Raw genomic sequence first — 17,727 nt, 5'->3', positions numbered from 1 at the left:
GATGTCCTTACAAAAAATTCAATGCTATATGTTTGTAATGTTTAAAATAATAAATAAATAAAAAAAAATTTAAAAAAAAAAAAATTAATAAAATAAATTTAAAAAAAAAAAAAAAAAAAAAAAAAAATTATAATTCTTTTTTTTAAAAATAAATAAAAAATTTCATTATCAGAGAATTGATTAATTACTGTATTAACAGTTTTTACACTAAATATAGAGGCTTATATGCACATGTAGTTAGAAGCACACTGTTTCAACCTGTATTATCAACAACAAAGAAATACCTTCCATTACACTCTCAAGCTCAGTTAAGTTGTTATAGTTGACTAGCAGGTCGGCATAACTGACGTCCAACCCAGTGTTTACTGTAAATATCTCACAGAAGTAGAAAATAACACCGTACCATAAGGTGGTGAAAGAATTCTTCCATTCTTCTGACACCATCCAACCGGGTGGATGTACGGTGACGTCGTGTCACACCAGTAGTCGTAACAGTCCTCCCACCCATCAAAGTGGATGAGAACCTTGTCCCCAAGTGTGTCGGCGACAGTTGCCACGCAGATGAGGGCAAGGTTTTTCTTGTCGACCGCCTCCAGTTTGCCACCAACACGGAATGCATTAGGAGTAACCATCTGAAAATTAACAAACACATATTGCTAATGGTATGAAAAGAATTGAAAGGAGTTATTAATTGCTTATCTAACTTAGATTATAGAGAACCATTTAAGATTTTTTGTTTTTGTTTTGTTTAACGACACCACTAGATCACATTGATTTATTGATCATTGGCTACTGGATGTCAAAATATGATCATTATGACACTGTCATAGAGAGGAAACCCGCTACAATATTTCCATTAGTAGCAAGGGATTATTTATATGCACCGTCCCACAGACACGATAGCACATACCACGGCCTTTGATACACCAGTCGTGGTGCACTGGCTGGAACGAGAAATAGCCCAATGGGCCCAACGACAGGGATCGATCCCAAACTAACTGTGCATCAAGCGAGCGCTTTACCACTGGGCTACGTCCCGCCCCGGTATTTAAGATATTACCATACTGACATCACATAAATTCACATGCAAATGAAAGCTAAAAATGACTCAACTAAATTAGTTATAGAAAGCGAGTGCAATAGCTCCCATTAAATGGTGAGGTCTACATATACAATTCTAACTAAGTAAATTCAAGTACTGGCTTTGAAAAAAGAAGATTTCAGGTAATGAAAAATTGGATAAATCATAAATAACTATTTTAGTTAAATATTTGTGCAATACCTGCGTTATAAAAAAATATTTTATTTACCATCAAATATACAGTTTTGTTACCGACTCATCACATAACCCATTGGCAATTCATGTAAATTCAAACAGTACCATGAAGTCTTTTACATGCATTTTCAGAAAGACAAGGCAGGACAGTACATACCACACAGTATGTGATATACAGTCACATGGAATCCACATGTGAATGAGACCTAGACACATGCATACGCTCTCACTCACACACACCTCAACAATGTCATTAAACTCACTGTAGCAGGCTGATTAGAAAACAGGTTTTTAGGAGCTGGCTGTCCTTTTGACATCTTGAAGTAGTTATTCCAGGTAAATAATTCTTTAGAATGATCTGAAGAAAAACAACAAATTATTATGAATATCATGGGATATATAATCATTTGTTAATCATGCATAATAATGACACAATTTAAAGAGTTTTTATCTAAGAATGTGCAATTTCTACTTTCAATGAGAAACTTATTTTTATTGAAATGATTTTGAAGCATGTGTGAATAAAACAAAACAAATTAAAAACAAAATAACTGGGGTAATAAATATAATAATTCCCTCAACACTAGTTATTATCAAGTTTACAAACTAATTTCAGTCACACATTATCGTCTACTTATGGGTTTATCAGGGGTGGGAATTGGTGAACTGTAAAAAAAGAGGAAATCTAGAGGGGTACCGGAAATTCTTGAAATCCTAGGTTAAAATCTATTCTATCTGAAACATTTTGGAGGAAAGGATGATTAAAATGCGAGAAAAAGCAATGTTCCACGAGAGGAAAACAGCTGATCTGAGGAGAATTCCCACCCCTGGTTTATATATTTTTTTTAATTAATTGTCCAAAGTGTGTACTAGCAAAAATTATATACAGAACCAAATTTTTATTTCAGCTGTATTTAAAACGTCTTACTTTTAGGCGGCTGAAGCATTTTCCCATTTCTTTCACACCATCCACATGGGAAAATAAATGGTGAATTTGCATTTGTCCAGAAGTCATAACATTCTGAGTATCCATCGAAGTGGAGACGCAGTCGGTAACCTTGGATCTCTGCTATGGAGAGAACGCAGTACAGAGACTGGTGCATGGGGTCAACGCCCTCCAGACTCATGCCGATCTTGAATCCATGTTTGCCGTGCCCTACCACAGGAAATGGCTGAAACAAAAAACGAAAGAAAAAGGAACACTAATAATAAAAGCAAGGTGAAATACATTATTTAATTTTTTATTCAAGTAATATGTTAAAATCGTAAATGTAGAAATTGCATTGTGCTAAAAAGGAATAATTGTAAAATGTCAGCATCAAGAATATTAACACAAAATGTCAAACTGTTACCAAAAGAAAAGAAAGCACTTAAAAATTATATTAAACAATAACATCCCACCAACAATATTAAAAAATATATGTTAATTTTCATTAATAACCAATCAAATGGTTCAAATCTTCTACCGTGTTAAGGGTAATAATTTCTGGTCATGTAACTATCTATTTCTCCTCCGAGATATTGTGGTTAAATCATCAACTCTTATGGTTGATATGTATTGTTTGTATTCCAACACTGGTTTCAACACACAGCAAATTGTAACGGCTCAATGGGTAGTTGGTAAGACTAATACACCAGGGCTCGAACTTAACAATTCGTCTCCCATGGCAATTTTTAAAAGAATTGCCCACCGATTGCAATTTTGAGTCTGCCTATGGGCAGAAAATAAATATGAATGAAAGGTTATTTTGCTGTATGTAAACATATTTCAAATGTGAAAATGTTAAATATTGGCAGTTTATGTACACCAGGTGTATATATTTTGCCATCGTTGAGGAGGTTTACAGTACCATTAACCCATGTCCTAGATAGACAGTCCAAAAAACGCTGAGTTGTGTACCTAAGTCAAAATTAACTGGATACAGGTAGGGTAATAATATTTTTAAAATTTATGAAAAAATAAAACATACGTCTTTGAAAAGTTTTGGAGAAGCTCCCACAGAACTAGTCTCACTAAGGTACTGGCTCCAAGAGAAATTTCTACACTTTTTACCTGAACAAAAAACCAAAAAATATAATAAAATAACACAATAAATTACCGTATTTGCCTGGAAATTAGCCTATGTCTTTGAATAAGCTCCCCCACTCCATTTTGATAGTATTTAAGAAATTAGGCCCTCATTCGTAAAATAAGCCCACCCCTAACTTCGTCACCGTATAAATAACACGAAATTGCAAGTTTGCTCAAAGTTCATTTAAAAGGTCATACCTCCTGCAGATAATTAAACACAAATGTAACACAATATTTTACCACCAGTGAGATTTAGCAGTCTAACAGTAACAGTGTGTAACATTGTTTTCAATTTCATGCCTGCAGTATTTTGTTTGAAGTACACAAGCCCAAGTCAAAACTAAAACCAATGTCTATTTTTACCACCACTGGGTCCACAGTTAATGCTAATTAAGCAAATACCTTATTCTGATTGGCTAAGAACAATGACCTAGATTGACAATTCTTTGTAGTGTTATGGTTAGCTGGCTGCCTGTGTCAGAAACACATGTACACATGTGCATACGCTATTGACTTTGTTGTTAATTGATGTTGTTTTAAGTCTTCTCAGTAAATAAACAGCACTGGTAAGTAATTGTAACATAGAAGGTGTGTTTCTGATAATTAGATACTAGTGAAAAAATCAGTTTACTTAATAAACAATTATTATTTATTAATAACAAATGGAACACTAATTAATTTAGATGTGCTACTGAATGTTTTTTGTTTTCTTCCTAGTTAATTTAATTATTATTATTTATTTTAATTATTATTATTACTTTTTTTTCCAACAAAACTGGCCCCTTGTCTGGGAATAAGCCCACCCCATGCTAAGCTCACAATGAGTTGTCTTGGCCCCCTGGGCTTATTTTCAGTCAAATACAGTAAAGACTTAGTATAGTGCAAATTAGCAACAGTACTGTATGAATATCATGGATACCCCTAATGGTGGTTCCCAGTTTTACATTTAATTACCATACAGACGAAGATACATTTTTTGTTTTATGTTCATATTTTTCGGTACAAAAAGATGAAAAAATATGTTAGAAAAGGTAAATATGGTACTCAAATAATCAAACATGTAAATATGTAGTGGAAAACACTACTGAATGGTTGTTAACTTTTCCTTTTGAAAAGATATAGAAAGGAATTTAAACTAGTAAAATAAATTAATCTTATCCGATTTTATCTAGATTTTTAAATAACACAGTACAATTTTTAAAATTATTTTTTAATTACCTGGAATGTTTGGTATTCTCGTCAGCTCTTCTTCATCAGGGATAATAACTTTAAGTCCTGACTTCCCATCCTTATCCAACAAGTATTTCCGTTTCTTTTTCTTAACACCCATCAACACTTTTGGTCTTTCTGAAAGCTTATTAGGAATAGAACCTGTTTCATCTGTCTGTCTTGCAGATCCATCAGATTCTAATGAAGCTAGTCTTTTAATATTTCTTCTGCAATATAAAGGCATAGTTAAAATAAAAATACCACTAACAACAGATAATAGTTTCAATTAACAATCGCCTATTATGTATTGAAATGAGACATTGAAGTGATTCCCCTTTTCAGAAATATTTCACCTGACCTTAAACTTCACTGCAGTCAACCGAATCCAATACACTAGTCCAAACTAAAATGTCTATAATCTTGTTCATACCCAGGGTATCCATATATCTGGTCATATACTCTTCTTTCACATTCACATTTATTGTCTAAACATATTTTAATTTTGTCCCATATGTTACCTGTTACCTAAGTATTTTGTCCTTGAAATAAGATTTGTCAAATACATAATAAAATTAAAACAAAAAAATTAATTGGAGAATTAACATGTGTAATAAACCTTAGTTTTTTTTTGAGTTTTCTTTATTAAAAAAAACCCACATTAAAAACTGAATTAAAATTTGAAAAAATATTTTTATCAAGTTGTTAATATTTAGGTCCATTTACATTCCCTCCAAAATATGAAAAAGCCCTTTTTTAGTTTAAAAGAGGCCTTTTTCTAGCTGCAGATAATCAATCACATATTATTGGGCCCTAATTCATTTTTATTTTCACTCCCTCACCTAGTTGGATTATTCCATCTATAGCTCTGAATAATATTTAACAATAAAACAAAGAAACATTCATTCTTACTTTCCTGCGAATCGTCCCACACAGGTTTGGCTACAGAATCTTCCGGTCTTGCAGAACGTCCGAGCATCTCCCACAATTCCACAGTTCTCACAGGTCAAACCTCCATTAGCTGGCTCAGTTTTCACGGCTAAAATAACACAAAACAGGAGTTACAAACTGGTATCAAGAAGGTAAACAATACTGCAAATATGTTAAGAAATGTACAAATAAAGGAATGCTTGTGTAACAACATTTAATACATAGAGGATATTTCATGTTTTTTTGTCAAATATGATTTATATCTCATAGAGTGAAGTTTGCAATCATATCTCACAAGTCGAGCTTGCACGACAAGTGTAATATGATTGCAAACTTCACACGATGAGATATAAATCATATTTGACAAAACACCAAGAAATGTTCTATTTAATATAATAATGTTTGGCAATTTACCTTTATTTTTAAAATGCCAGCAGCAAAATAGTTCCGGCTTTCTTACAGTGAAGATAACACTTTCTACAGTGACGATAACAAATTTTAGAGTGAAATTTTCACTCTAAAATGTGTTATCGTCACCGAGTGATTGATATCACTTTTATTTCACTGATATTTAAGATATTTCATTAAATGTTATACAATACATTGTTTAATCAGTGGTTATTAGGTGCAACTTGATCTAATATTAGAAAAAATGTCTGTTAACTGCATCTTTTAAAAACCTAACAATGGATTCAAATGATGCGAGTGCTCATGTCATTACTTGCTTTTGGGCTTAATATTAAATATTCCACTTTATTATATAACATTTAGTGAAATATCTTAAAATATCAGTGAAATAACAGTGTTACCAGTCACTCAGTGACTAACACATTTTAGAGTGAAAATTTCACAATTTCACTCTAAAATGTGTTATCGTCACTGAAGAAAGTGTTTTCTCCCATCCCTAGCCATGCAAGACAGGCATATTCCATGACGTCGGCCCATGAGGAATAAATCGGTCTTGCATGACTTCTGTTGCTTGAGCCGATATAACATTGGGTGACGTCACGTAAACGGTAAAATAACACAAGAAATGCTTTATATATTTCATAAAAACAAGGAAACCTGCTGTCATAATGAAATTATACTATCATTTTCGATTTATACTTTTAGTATAAACCATTTTTGGGTACAACCTTTTCAATGGTTATGATTATTTTATTGTAAGATAAAAAAATGTAGGTTATTCACGTTTTCATCTACTGGATGGGAGAAAAATAATACTCCATTATATATCCATGTGGGACAGGGCTATTCTACCCTCCGGTACATATGATGTCAGGGAATCGGCAAGCCTCATCCCTGACAACAAATTATGTACTCTCGGGTGGAATAGCCCTGTCCTACATGGACACATATGAAGGATTCTTTTAATCTTCACTGTGAGAAAGCTGGAATTATTTTGCTGCTGGCATTTTAAAAATAAAGGTAAATTGCCAAATGTTATATAATAAATAGAAAATTTTATTTTTTTTGTCAAATATGATTTATATCTCATCTCGTGAAGTTTGCAATCACATCACACTCGTCGTAACTCATGAGATATGATTGCAAACTTCAATCGATCAGATATAAATCATATTTAACAAAAAACATGAAATATCCTCTATATATTCATGACATTTTAAAGGTATCTCAATGGTCCAACTGTAGCAATGCAAGTTTGATAATTTCTCGATGAACATAAAAAGTAACGTCACATCTGATGTCATTTTTTATTGGTACTTTGTATTAAAAACCAAAGAAAAGAATTTTTTTTTTAAATGTGATCTTGTTTGTGTTTTTATTAACAAGTTTGTTTCAAATTTAATTATAAGAATTCTGTTATTTGTTTTAGCTTCATCTGGGTATGAACAAAAAGAAAGCATGGCAAACTTTTGTGTGAATGGCTTCTTTGATTCACACCGTTTGTGCATGCTTTGTTTCTTGTTTGTTCATACCCCAATGAGCCTAAAAGAAACAAGCATTCTGAGAGTACTGCTAAAGCAATACATGTCCCCTGCCGAACCTAAAATGTTTTTGTATCTCCGTTCAAGGGCTATAACTCCATCAAAAATGGTTAAATCACCATGAAAGTCAAACCTGATCTGTAACAGTACATGATAAAGCTATTAAAAAAATTCAGCTCAATATCTCAAGGCTTTCTGAAAAAAAAAAAGAAAAAAAAAAGTTCAAGGGCCATAACAGTCAAAAATGGTTAAATCGCCATGAAAGTCAAAATTGATCTGTAACAGTACATAAAGCTATATACAAAATTTCAGCTCAATATCTCAAGGTATTTTGAAAAAAACACAAAAAAACATCCGGTAAACTATATGTGGGACGGACGGACGGACGGACAGATGGAGATAAAACATATAGTCCACTCCAGTTGGACCGGTAGGGGACTAATAACAGACAATCCTCAAATGAATGTAATGGATGGGGGATCCAAAACATTTGCACTGAACATAACCCAGTTGTAGAGCAATTCATAATAATAATGATAATGAAATTTTTAAATTAAAACTAAATTTAATACTTACCAGACTACTATAAACAAGCATTCTGAGAATACTGCTAAAGCAATACATGTCCCCCACTGGACCCAACAAACTTACGTATCTCCTAAGTTCAAGAGTTATAACTGAAAAATGGGTAAATCGCCATGAAAGTCAAACTTTACTTTTAACGGTACTTAACTAATAAAGCAATACACAACATTTCAAGTCATTGTCTTGAAGCACTGTGGGAAAAAGGTCAGGTTCAAGGCCATAACTCTGCATAAAAAATGGGTAAATCCGCATGGAAGTCAAACTTGATGTATAACAGTTACACATAAAAATTCAGCTCAATATCTTAAGGCGTTACCACAAATATATTGGAAAAAATATATGTGGGACAGACAGACAGGCACATGATACGCCCATCAGGAGTTTGATGGAAAACCAAAAATATTAAAGAATGTTACAGGTATGATTCAATTCTAATTATGTGAAATGTTTGCAATGAGATGGATGAACAATTTGTATTGGACCAACTACTAATGATACTGTATCCATTGGAGAAGGTGCTGTCTGATTAATGAAGTTATTGTTCTTTATTAGAATGGTCCTGTATGCATCTGTATGCAAGATATGATCCGGACAAGGATTTACTGTTATGTGCAGTAGATCTTGAAAAGTAGGTCACAGTGACCTAGTAATAGTACATGACACACCACCATCCCAAGTAGTTCCTACAAGTGAGGTTTGATGGTCCTGTATGCAAGATATGGTCCGGACAAGGATTTACTGTTATGTGCATCTGTACATGCAGGATATGGTCCGGACAAGGATTTATTGATATATGCAGTAGACTGTGAAAAGCAGGTCACAGTGACCTAGTAATAGTACGCATCACACCAGCATCCCAAGTTGTTCCTACATGTGAGGTTTGATGGTTCTGTATGCAAGATATGGTCCGGACAAGGATTTGCTGTTATGTGCAGTAGAACATCACAGCGACTTAGTAATAGTACGCAACACACCACCATCCCAAGTTGTTCCTACATGTTAGGTTTGTTGGTCCTGTATGCATCTGTATGCAAAATATGGTCCGGACAAAAAAAAGTTAACAGACGGATGTACGTACGGACGGATGGGTGTATAAAAATGGGTAAATCGCCATGAAAGTCGAACTTGATGTATAACAGTACATGATAAAGTTACACATAAAATGTCAGCTCAATATCTTGAGGCATTACCACAAAAAGATCTGAAAAACTATATGTGGGACAGGCAGACAGACAGACCGACCAGTAGGGGATTAAAAAGAGTGGTAATGAAAAACCCACCTGCTGGCGGTTTCTGCTCTTTGTTCTTGTCAGCGCCACCTCCAGCTGTTACATCATCCGTTATCATCTCCATTAAACCAAACTCATTCAGCCGGAACTATATAAAAAAAACCCCATTAATTCCAGTTAGATTTTCAGGCTTATTATATCCAATTACGTTTCTAGCATCTGTCATATTGTCATGGGTCTGGGGACCATAATAATAATTTTTTAAAAGGTTATAGCACACTGTTCTGCATACATAAAATGAAATACATGTGTATTTTGTTCACTATGATGTCACTATTTACTATGTAAGTTTCTAAATTTAATAAACAACAGCTGCTAATCAGTTTTATGATTAGGAACTGTTGTTTATTAAATTTTGGAAGAAAAAAAGAGTTCCCTACATAGTTATCTCTGTCGTTTGTCTGGATGACTAGAACTTAGAAATATACTGCCAAAACAAAAGCACTAAATTGTAAGTAAAGTCTAAGTTAGCGGTTAAGAAACCCCAGTTGAAACTATTTTACACTGTCTTGTAACCAAAGTGTCTGTAACCTTTAGATTACTGGATTAATATTGGGGAAAAGCCCACTTTGAATGGGTATAAGTTTACAAATTGTACTCATATATTCACTTAAATGTTTTATAAATACATAAAATAAAGTTAATATTTGAATCGATAAGTACAGTCAAACCCTCTTATTTGCATACCCTCGGTGCTGCTCGATTTTGTGCAATTAACCGGGTTAGTCGATTAACCGATAGAGTACCGACTTTCACTTTGTAACAGCCATCCAACTACAAAGTGGCATGGGAGACAGTCTAGCATAATGCGGTACTTCATACCGGAACTATTACAGTTAACACATGTCACATGCAGTTGGATATATATAAATGTAAAAAAATATATCTATCGATATATATATATATATATATTTAGCATGACGTTTTTGTTTTAATCTGCCAGACCAGAAATAGTTTTTTTAAAAACCAACAACGTCCGTCACTGGGCGTCGTTTTCTAAAAACACAAACTGGCGTCGTTTTCTTTGTGCATTAAAAAAAAAAACACTGACCATCCACTAGTGTAAACAAAGTGTATTAGCCATGTAGTTAATGAGATAAACATGAAACAACATAACCATCAAAAAGTTCACGTTTCATCGGTGCACATGTTTATAAAATGACGTCAGTTTCCGGAATTACCGGGCTGTTGATTGACCGAATAGAATTACGTGAACTTGTATGAATTTGCTGGTATGGTGTTCTTTCCATCCCAAAAGATATGGCAAGCTTTGGTATTATTTGTGATCCCCAAATAATGACTTTGCTATTGTTAAGGAATTAAAGTTAAGCTCAGCTAGTGAGTCGTTATCAGTTCCAGCAGTCTGCATTGCATGCATGACCGGTCTAACACAATTGACTGACCTTCATGGTGCAGTCCGACTGATTGGTGTCTAACAATATAGCAGAAACTTAGGGACGATCCATAAATAACGGTCTTTGTTATGTTTGTTTTTTTGACGACCTCCCCCACCAGTCTTTTTTTTTCCGCTACATTTTCCGGGAAGCAAGTGATAAATCGTTTCTTTTGTGTTTAACAGATATAGCGTACATTGCATCTAATGAATAAGTGAACAACAACCCTTTCTCGGTCACATTTATTAAAAACATAACCGCCTAGGACGATTGATCTGTAATATTTTAATTATTAACAAGGCTTCTCAACATAACGTAATAATTGATACAGAACAATGATTGCCCTGAACACGTCAATCGAATAGGGCCTCAATAGTTGAGTGCGCATGCGTACAAGCGCACAGGCGGTACTTCTAAAAATAATAGTCGGAGAGTTACCTGTTATTGAGATGGCCTCTGATTAACAGCAATATATTGCAAACAAAACATTAGGTCTTAGGTTTATTCAACTTAATTATGTCATTCTTAAATCTTGTAGTCGGGTATTGTGATTCACCAGTAGTAATGTGCACACCATCTCATTTGCATTTCACATGTCGACTCTGTAAACAGCGATTACAGTCGGCTTACCACACAGTGAGCTCAAACAAAACAGATTAATCGGTGATTTATTTGAGTTTTTTTGCCAAAGTTTGATAGACATTCTCAGTCATTTGTGACATTAATTTAGCACAGAAAAAAAAAAAAAAAATCGTTATTTATATGTGCAAATAACCGATATATAGCGTGTAGTCTGTGCAATTAACCGGATGTTTTGTAGTGTTATAAGGGCAAATGGTTTCGTGTTGGGTGAAAATAGTCAATTAACCGAATTATGCTATAAACCGATGTGCAAATAAGTGGAGATGACTGTATTATTTTCGTGGTTTTTTATAATTTTAATGATACTGTAAAATGTATTTTAATTATTTTGAACTTAAAGATAAGTGTCAAAAAATCTACTGAACCTTAATTAATTTTGTTGAGTATATAATGGGGATGTGATAACCCATTAAAAATAATCTTTTATAATCTAGAAAATGTATACCATACTTAAATAAAATTATTTTTCAACATTTCAGATCAGATCAAATCTACTTCGGGAAAAATATTTTAAGTATAGCCAGAAATGAGCCAAAAACCTGGAAAACCATTTACTCACCATAAAACCATAATTATGTTATTTAACAAAAGACAACTCACCTTGAGATCACTGCCTTCAAGAGTACCAATACCATTCTCCCAGGTCATGGCAGAGACCATGTCAAAGTCACCTTCAGGTTCAGGCTCCCTGGATTTCAATTCACTAACATCTTTGCCTTCTCTGGCATTCAACAAGTTGTTTGCTGGAATGTCATCATGGCTGTCATTAGTCACATCAGATTTTCCACTCTGGTTTTCATCTTGTTTCACTACAGTATCAACAAGAACTGCTAGTGTTGTGTCGGTTGATACAGACTCCGACTGATTTGTTTTCACAGTTACATCTTTAGATTTGTCCGTTTCAGAATTCTTCTCAGGTTGCAGTATGTCTCTTTCCTTGACTAAAGATAAACCTAAAAAATCCTTTGCTTGTTGGTTGTTCTGAAGCAGACTAACAGATTCCTTTGGAACTGCATCCAGTGACTTGTTCTGGACTGGAGGTTCCTTTGGTGCCACAGATTCTGCTTGGTTACTGGTTGATACTGTTGACTGCACCCGAGGTGATAAATCTGTCATTCCTTTGAGCACAGTAACAGTTTCCACATTAACTTCATTTGGCATAGCAGCCCTTGAATCATAAGACACAACTGAAGTCGATTCAAATGGTAGTATCTCCACAGGAGGAGCTTTCATTGGCTCTGCATTTAAAGCATTCAATCTTTCTCTGGACAAAGCAGCAACTGTCATAGGTTTCTTAGCTATATTCAAAAGTTTGTTTTTCTCCGGAGAATTCAAATTGGCTATTTTATCCGGAGACTTCTCTAGCTTTCTTTTGTCCTGACCAAGAATTCGAGGTTTGGTCTTTATCATATCTGGATGCACTATCCTCGGTTTCTCTTGTTTGGGACTAAGAGCATCAGATGCAGACTTCTGCTTGTTTGAGACTTGTTGTTGTACCAACAGATGGACAGCTTTTGTTCTATCTTTAACTGAACCGGGTGGTCTACCTCGTGGTGCCTTGCCAACTGTTGTAACGGCACCTTTACCTCCCGGAGGTCTCACTAAAGATTTTCCAGAACTGCCAGGAACCAACTCTGACCCCGTGACAGCAGCTGATTTTGTCCCCAGTGCAGATATCGCCTTCACTGTGGATGCAGATGATTTAGATGACACTCCTGGTGATGTCTGGAGCACAATCTGCTGCTGCTGAGGCTGGACTCCAGATTGTACGGTATGCGGCTGCAGCTGAAACGTCACTTGAGATGACACCGGCTGAAGCGTCACCTGTTGGTTTGACACCGGCTGGAGGACAGACTGGTTGCCAGCAGCCAGCATTTGCTGATGTGTCTGCACCGTGATAGGTTGGCTTATTTGAGTGGTACCCGCACGGGCAACAAACCGCGGCTGCATGCCAACGGTAAGAGGTTGTCTTGGCAACAAAATGTGTTGTGTGACAGGAAACTGAGAGATGTGGTGCGATCCCATGGCCTGTTCCTGCAGTGACTGTCGGTTGGAGTCCTGGGTCATGGCTCCAGACGTAGGGACTTGGATTGCTTGCGTGGGATCTATGCTAACGGTATGTAACTGTGCTCCTCCTAAAGACTGAGGGATCTGAAGATGTCTTGTAGGATCTAGGTTTAGTGAGTGCAACTGTGTTCCAGCAAGAGATGCTGGGATCTGGATCTGAATAGGCTGTCCTATTTGCATCTGTTGTCTCAGATTGGCATCAGACTTTGAGAGACCAATTAAGGACGACTTCTGGCCTGCAGCAATGGTCTGGATTGGGACCGGTGTTTGTCCAGGGTTATTCATGGACAGAGTGGTGGCTTTTACAGAGAAGTTAGGCTGTGTCTTGATCAGAGTCTGTCCTCGAGGTGGCATAGATCCTGGATTGGGGATTTTTAGCTGTGTGTGACTGGTCTGCCCAACAAGCTGTGGTCGAGATGGACCTGTCAAAATAAGCCGAGGTTATTAAAACATACAACTAACTGTGTTAGAGCAATAACTGCAAATCAATAATAGCACAATTTAGTCCCTGTAAATTACAGTCATTATATTGGAATCTACATTTTTAATAATCGCACATTATTTTTAATGTTAGTTTGTAGGGAATCAAGCCTGTTAACAGTTTTACCATATAAATTAATGCAGCTGACAAATAGCTCTTGTCTGGCAAGCTCAACATTAACAGGGGTTAAAACATTTTACTCAATAGTCTTTGCAATAAATGTAAGGGCTATAAATTTCATCAAAGTTACGCCAAGAAATGCTGTATCTTAAATATGTATTCTAGACAATCACACCCAAATTAACCTAATAACCACTGAAATATTAAGCCTTAAAATAACTCTTAATATGTACAACCCATCAGCAGATGTGGGCCTCCTCATCAACACAACTGGTAATTATATCATGGCACTCAAATTTACCTCATAGTGCTCAGAAACAAACACACACACACACACACACACACACACACACACACACACACACACACACACACACACACACACACACACACACACACACACACACACACACACACACACACACACACACACAGAGAAATGTTCCTATTAGCAATATCTAAAATCCTAAATATAACTAAGCATCTGCATTTAACTAATTTTGAAGTTCCTAACATTCTAATGCTCTGTTACCACTCAACGACATGCACATGTTGTTCTGTTTTTTGTCAGTGGTACAGACCACCAGGGGTAAGAGAACAACTACTAGTAATATTGTGTCAACATCAAATTAAACATGTCTACCATTGTAAAACATATTTTTCTGGGCTCATTGCCAGGCAAATTAGCCAAATGCTAATTTTTATACAAAATGGCTAGAACATTTAGTCTTTGGCTAACGAAATTCTCTGTAAATTAACCACATTTTAATCAATCTTTAAGGGAAACACTCAACCTATAAATCTGAAAATTAGTCAAATTTGTGTGAGCCCCAATTTTGTTAAATACTTGAAAACCAGGTACCAGTGAATTTGCTTTTGCAAATACATACACAATAAAGTAGAATCCCATATTAAACTGGCACATGCATCTAATATTTAAAACACAGTCATTTGCATGTAGATGAATACTATTCATTTTTTTAATGAACTAAATCGTAATACTCAATATGTAAAAATAAAAGTGTGAACACAACACAGATGAAATTTGTAATGCAAAACAACTGATGGATGATTACCCTTCACCATGGTTACGGGACTGGCATTAGTAGCTCTGGGATTAGCCACCAAACCAGGGGCTCGTATTTGGGCTGGACGTATCCCTGGCTGTTGACGAATACTGCCAACCTTATGATGGCCTTTCAAATTGATAACACCTGCACAAAGTATGCACAATATTATACATGTATTCCAATCACTTTTTTTTTTATCTACTGTATTTAGTCATGCTCTCATTGAATACAAAATGGTAGGCCTTATAACACCGAATGAGAATAACAAAGCAATTTATTAAGGAAAAAATATTAGAACTTTATACAAATTACAATTTTTAAAAGATGGGAAATTGAAGTTAGTATTAAAAACATGTAGTTTAACTTTCTAAATTGTACATAGGGAAAGAACAATTAATTTTTTTATTCTGAAAGTTATTTTTCTCTCTCAAATGTTTTTATATCACATAAGAAAACCAAATAAACACTTCTCTGAAATAGTGTATTTTATCTTAAAAGCCTTTTATTTACAACAAAATGTAATATTTTGTATTAGCAAATGAATGCAGATTTGTATTTTAATTTAAATACAAAATAAACATCCATTTCGAAAATAAAATAAAAAGGAGTGTGTTAGTCATATGACTCATAGCTTGTTATAATCAATCATAGTTTACTTTCATCTAAAGTTAATAGAGGCTGATTTAGAAAAAGTGTTTTATGTCTTTAGAATAGAAGATAATCTCTGCCATATTTTCAAAGTCATTTTAGCACTACAGCACATGTCATAATGACGTCATATGTTTGATAAGTTTTACAATTTCGTAGGCTAGAATTGCTTCGAAATATGGGCCCAGGCTTAGACATATATTCATTACGTGTCTCAGTCAAATACTTCTGTACTTGTTGTAAATGACCAGTGAAGGAACTTCCAAGAGAACGTTAACACTAAAAAACCATGAAATCATGTCAAACCATCAACACATTTTTAAGAAAAAAAAACATATGAAAGAGTGAGTGAGTGAATGATTGGGTAAAAAATTATCCCAGAATTAACAACATCAGCTAGAGGCTGTTGTAAGTGCAGTATGCAAAGAACAAATGTATGGATTCTTAACAAGGAACCTATCTTTGACAAAGCATTTCAATCAGTGATATAGTTTATTCAATGTGAAATTTTTTTTTAAAATTAAAAATTAAATAGATAAAGAAATGATTTATGGCAAATGAAAAAAAAAAAGTGTCATAATTATAACATATTACCATTGGTTATTGTTAAACTAATTCCTCCTGGAGGTAATGTGGAGTTGGTGTTTGGAACAGATGTCGTTGCCAGGGTACCTAGTGGAATACATGTTGCTGTTGTAGAAAATGCCGCCATTGCACTGCTACTGTCAGCAACTGTTGCCATAGGAACCGAGCTTGTATTCAAGGATGTAACATTGCCATTTTCTTCTGATTTAATAGAATGTTGTGTGTTTGGAGATGTTACAAAGTTGATAGCCACAGCAGGTTGAAGATTTGGTGATGTCACGATGTTAGTGGCCACTGTAAGGGGAGGATTTGGTGATGTCACTATGCTAGTAGTGACTGTAGGTTGGGAAACTGGCGACGTTACGATGTTAGTACCCACTGTAAGTTGGGAATTTAGTGACGTTACGAAGTTAGTGGCTACTGTAGATTGAGAATTTGTTGATGTTACAATGTTTGTTGCCGCAGTTGGTTGAGAATTTATCGATGGCACTATGCTAGTGGCTACTGTAGATTGGGTATTTGGTGACATTATAAAGTTAGTTGTTGGCTTTCCAGTGGAAACAGAACTGTTAAATGTTGACGGACAGGATGTTACAACATTATTTGCAACAAGAGGACTGGAACAACTCATCATCGCTGTTGACGTTGTGGTTGGTGGTGTGGATACCGTGCTACCAGTGTCAGAGCTGCTGCAGCTGTATGAAGGTAACAGCAATGCTGCATCTGAGCTGCTTGGAACATCAACTTTAGCTTTCTTTGCTGGTGGCAACTCAGCAACATCTTCTGATACAGAAACACTCGCCATATTACAACTACAATCCTGCCAGTCGAGGTATTTTCGGTGAAATATCTAAAATAGATCAAAATAAAACTTATACGTACATGTACGTTAAGCCATAGGATTTTATGGAAATTATAATTTCTGGTAGCGTATTGAAAATAAAAATAGCTATGGATCTGTAAATCTGTTACCCATTAGCTTGTAACACAGCTCCTGTGGTCTCTACAACATAAAGACAAATTAGCAAATAAATAAATAATCTAATTAAAATTAGCTCCACTGGTTAATTACTGTTACAGCACCCTGTTGGAGCTCATGTCCAGTTGACCTTTCATTCGACCAATCAAAAACCTTTCATTCGACCAATCAAAACCTAACTTGCAAAATCATGTCAGTACTTTGAAAACATTTGGGATTATGCCGAGGGTATACGAAATGATTCGGGTGAATTACGAAGTATGCCAAAAACTAATTTCAATATAAAATTTTATATAAAATTTGTTTCAAGACGGAAAAAAAACTTGTGATGGTATAGCCATAAAATTTGTTTATACTAGTATACTAGTATGCACTTTCCCCCTGTTTTTTAATGTTAAAATAGAACAACAAGTTCACCTATTGCATAAATAGTCT

General features: G+C 35.0%; 1 protein-coding gene across 2 annotated transcripts in view; it reads right to left on the bottom strand.

Moving 5' to 3' along the window:
• Positions 1–17,124, bottom strand: part of LOC121375993 (lethal(3)malignant brain tumor-like protein 3) — a 33,609-nt gene extending 16,485 nt beyond the window's left edge. Inside the window, exons 1-9 of one of the 2 annotated variants that reach the window (XM_041503743.1) lie at positions 16,323–17,124; positions 11,943–13,831; positions 9,298–9,394; positions 5,466–5,592; positions 4,566–4,783; positions 3,247–3,329; positions 2,205–2,448; positions 1,540–1,634; positions 404–632 (exon numbers count right to left, since the gene is read on the bottom strand). In XM_041503743.1, the coding sequence (XP_041359677.1) occupies positions 404–632; positions 1,540–1,634; positions 2,205–2,448; positions 3,247–3,329; positions 4,566–4,783; positions 5,466–5,592; positions 9,298–9,394; positions 11,943–13,831; positions 16,323–17,118 (3,778 nt within the window). In that variant the 5' untranslated portion in view covers positions 17,119–17,124. Of the gene's footprint in view, positions 1–403; positions 633–1,539; positions 1,635–2,204; positions 2,449–3,246; positions 3,330–4,565; positions 4,784–5,465; positions 5,593–9,297; positions 9,395–11,942; positions 13,832–15,086; positions 15,191–16,322 lie in introns of those variants that run through there. The other variant, XM_041503745.1, reaches the window with a different exon arrangement.
• Positions 17,125–17,727: the final 603 nt, after the last annotated feature.

Source organism: Gigantopelta aegis, chromosome 6, assembly GCF_016097555.1.
Source record: "Gigantopelta aegis isolate Gae_Host chromosome 6, Gae_host_genome, whole genome shotgun sequence".
NCBI classification, from domain to species: Eukaryota; Metazoa; Mollusca; class Gastropoda; order Neomphalida; family Peltospiridae; genus Gigantopelta; species Gigantopelta aegis.
The sequence above is the reverse complement of the archived record's forward strand: the minus strand, read 5'-3'. Positions and strand labels throughout refer to the sequence as shown.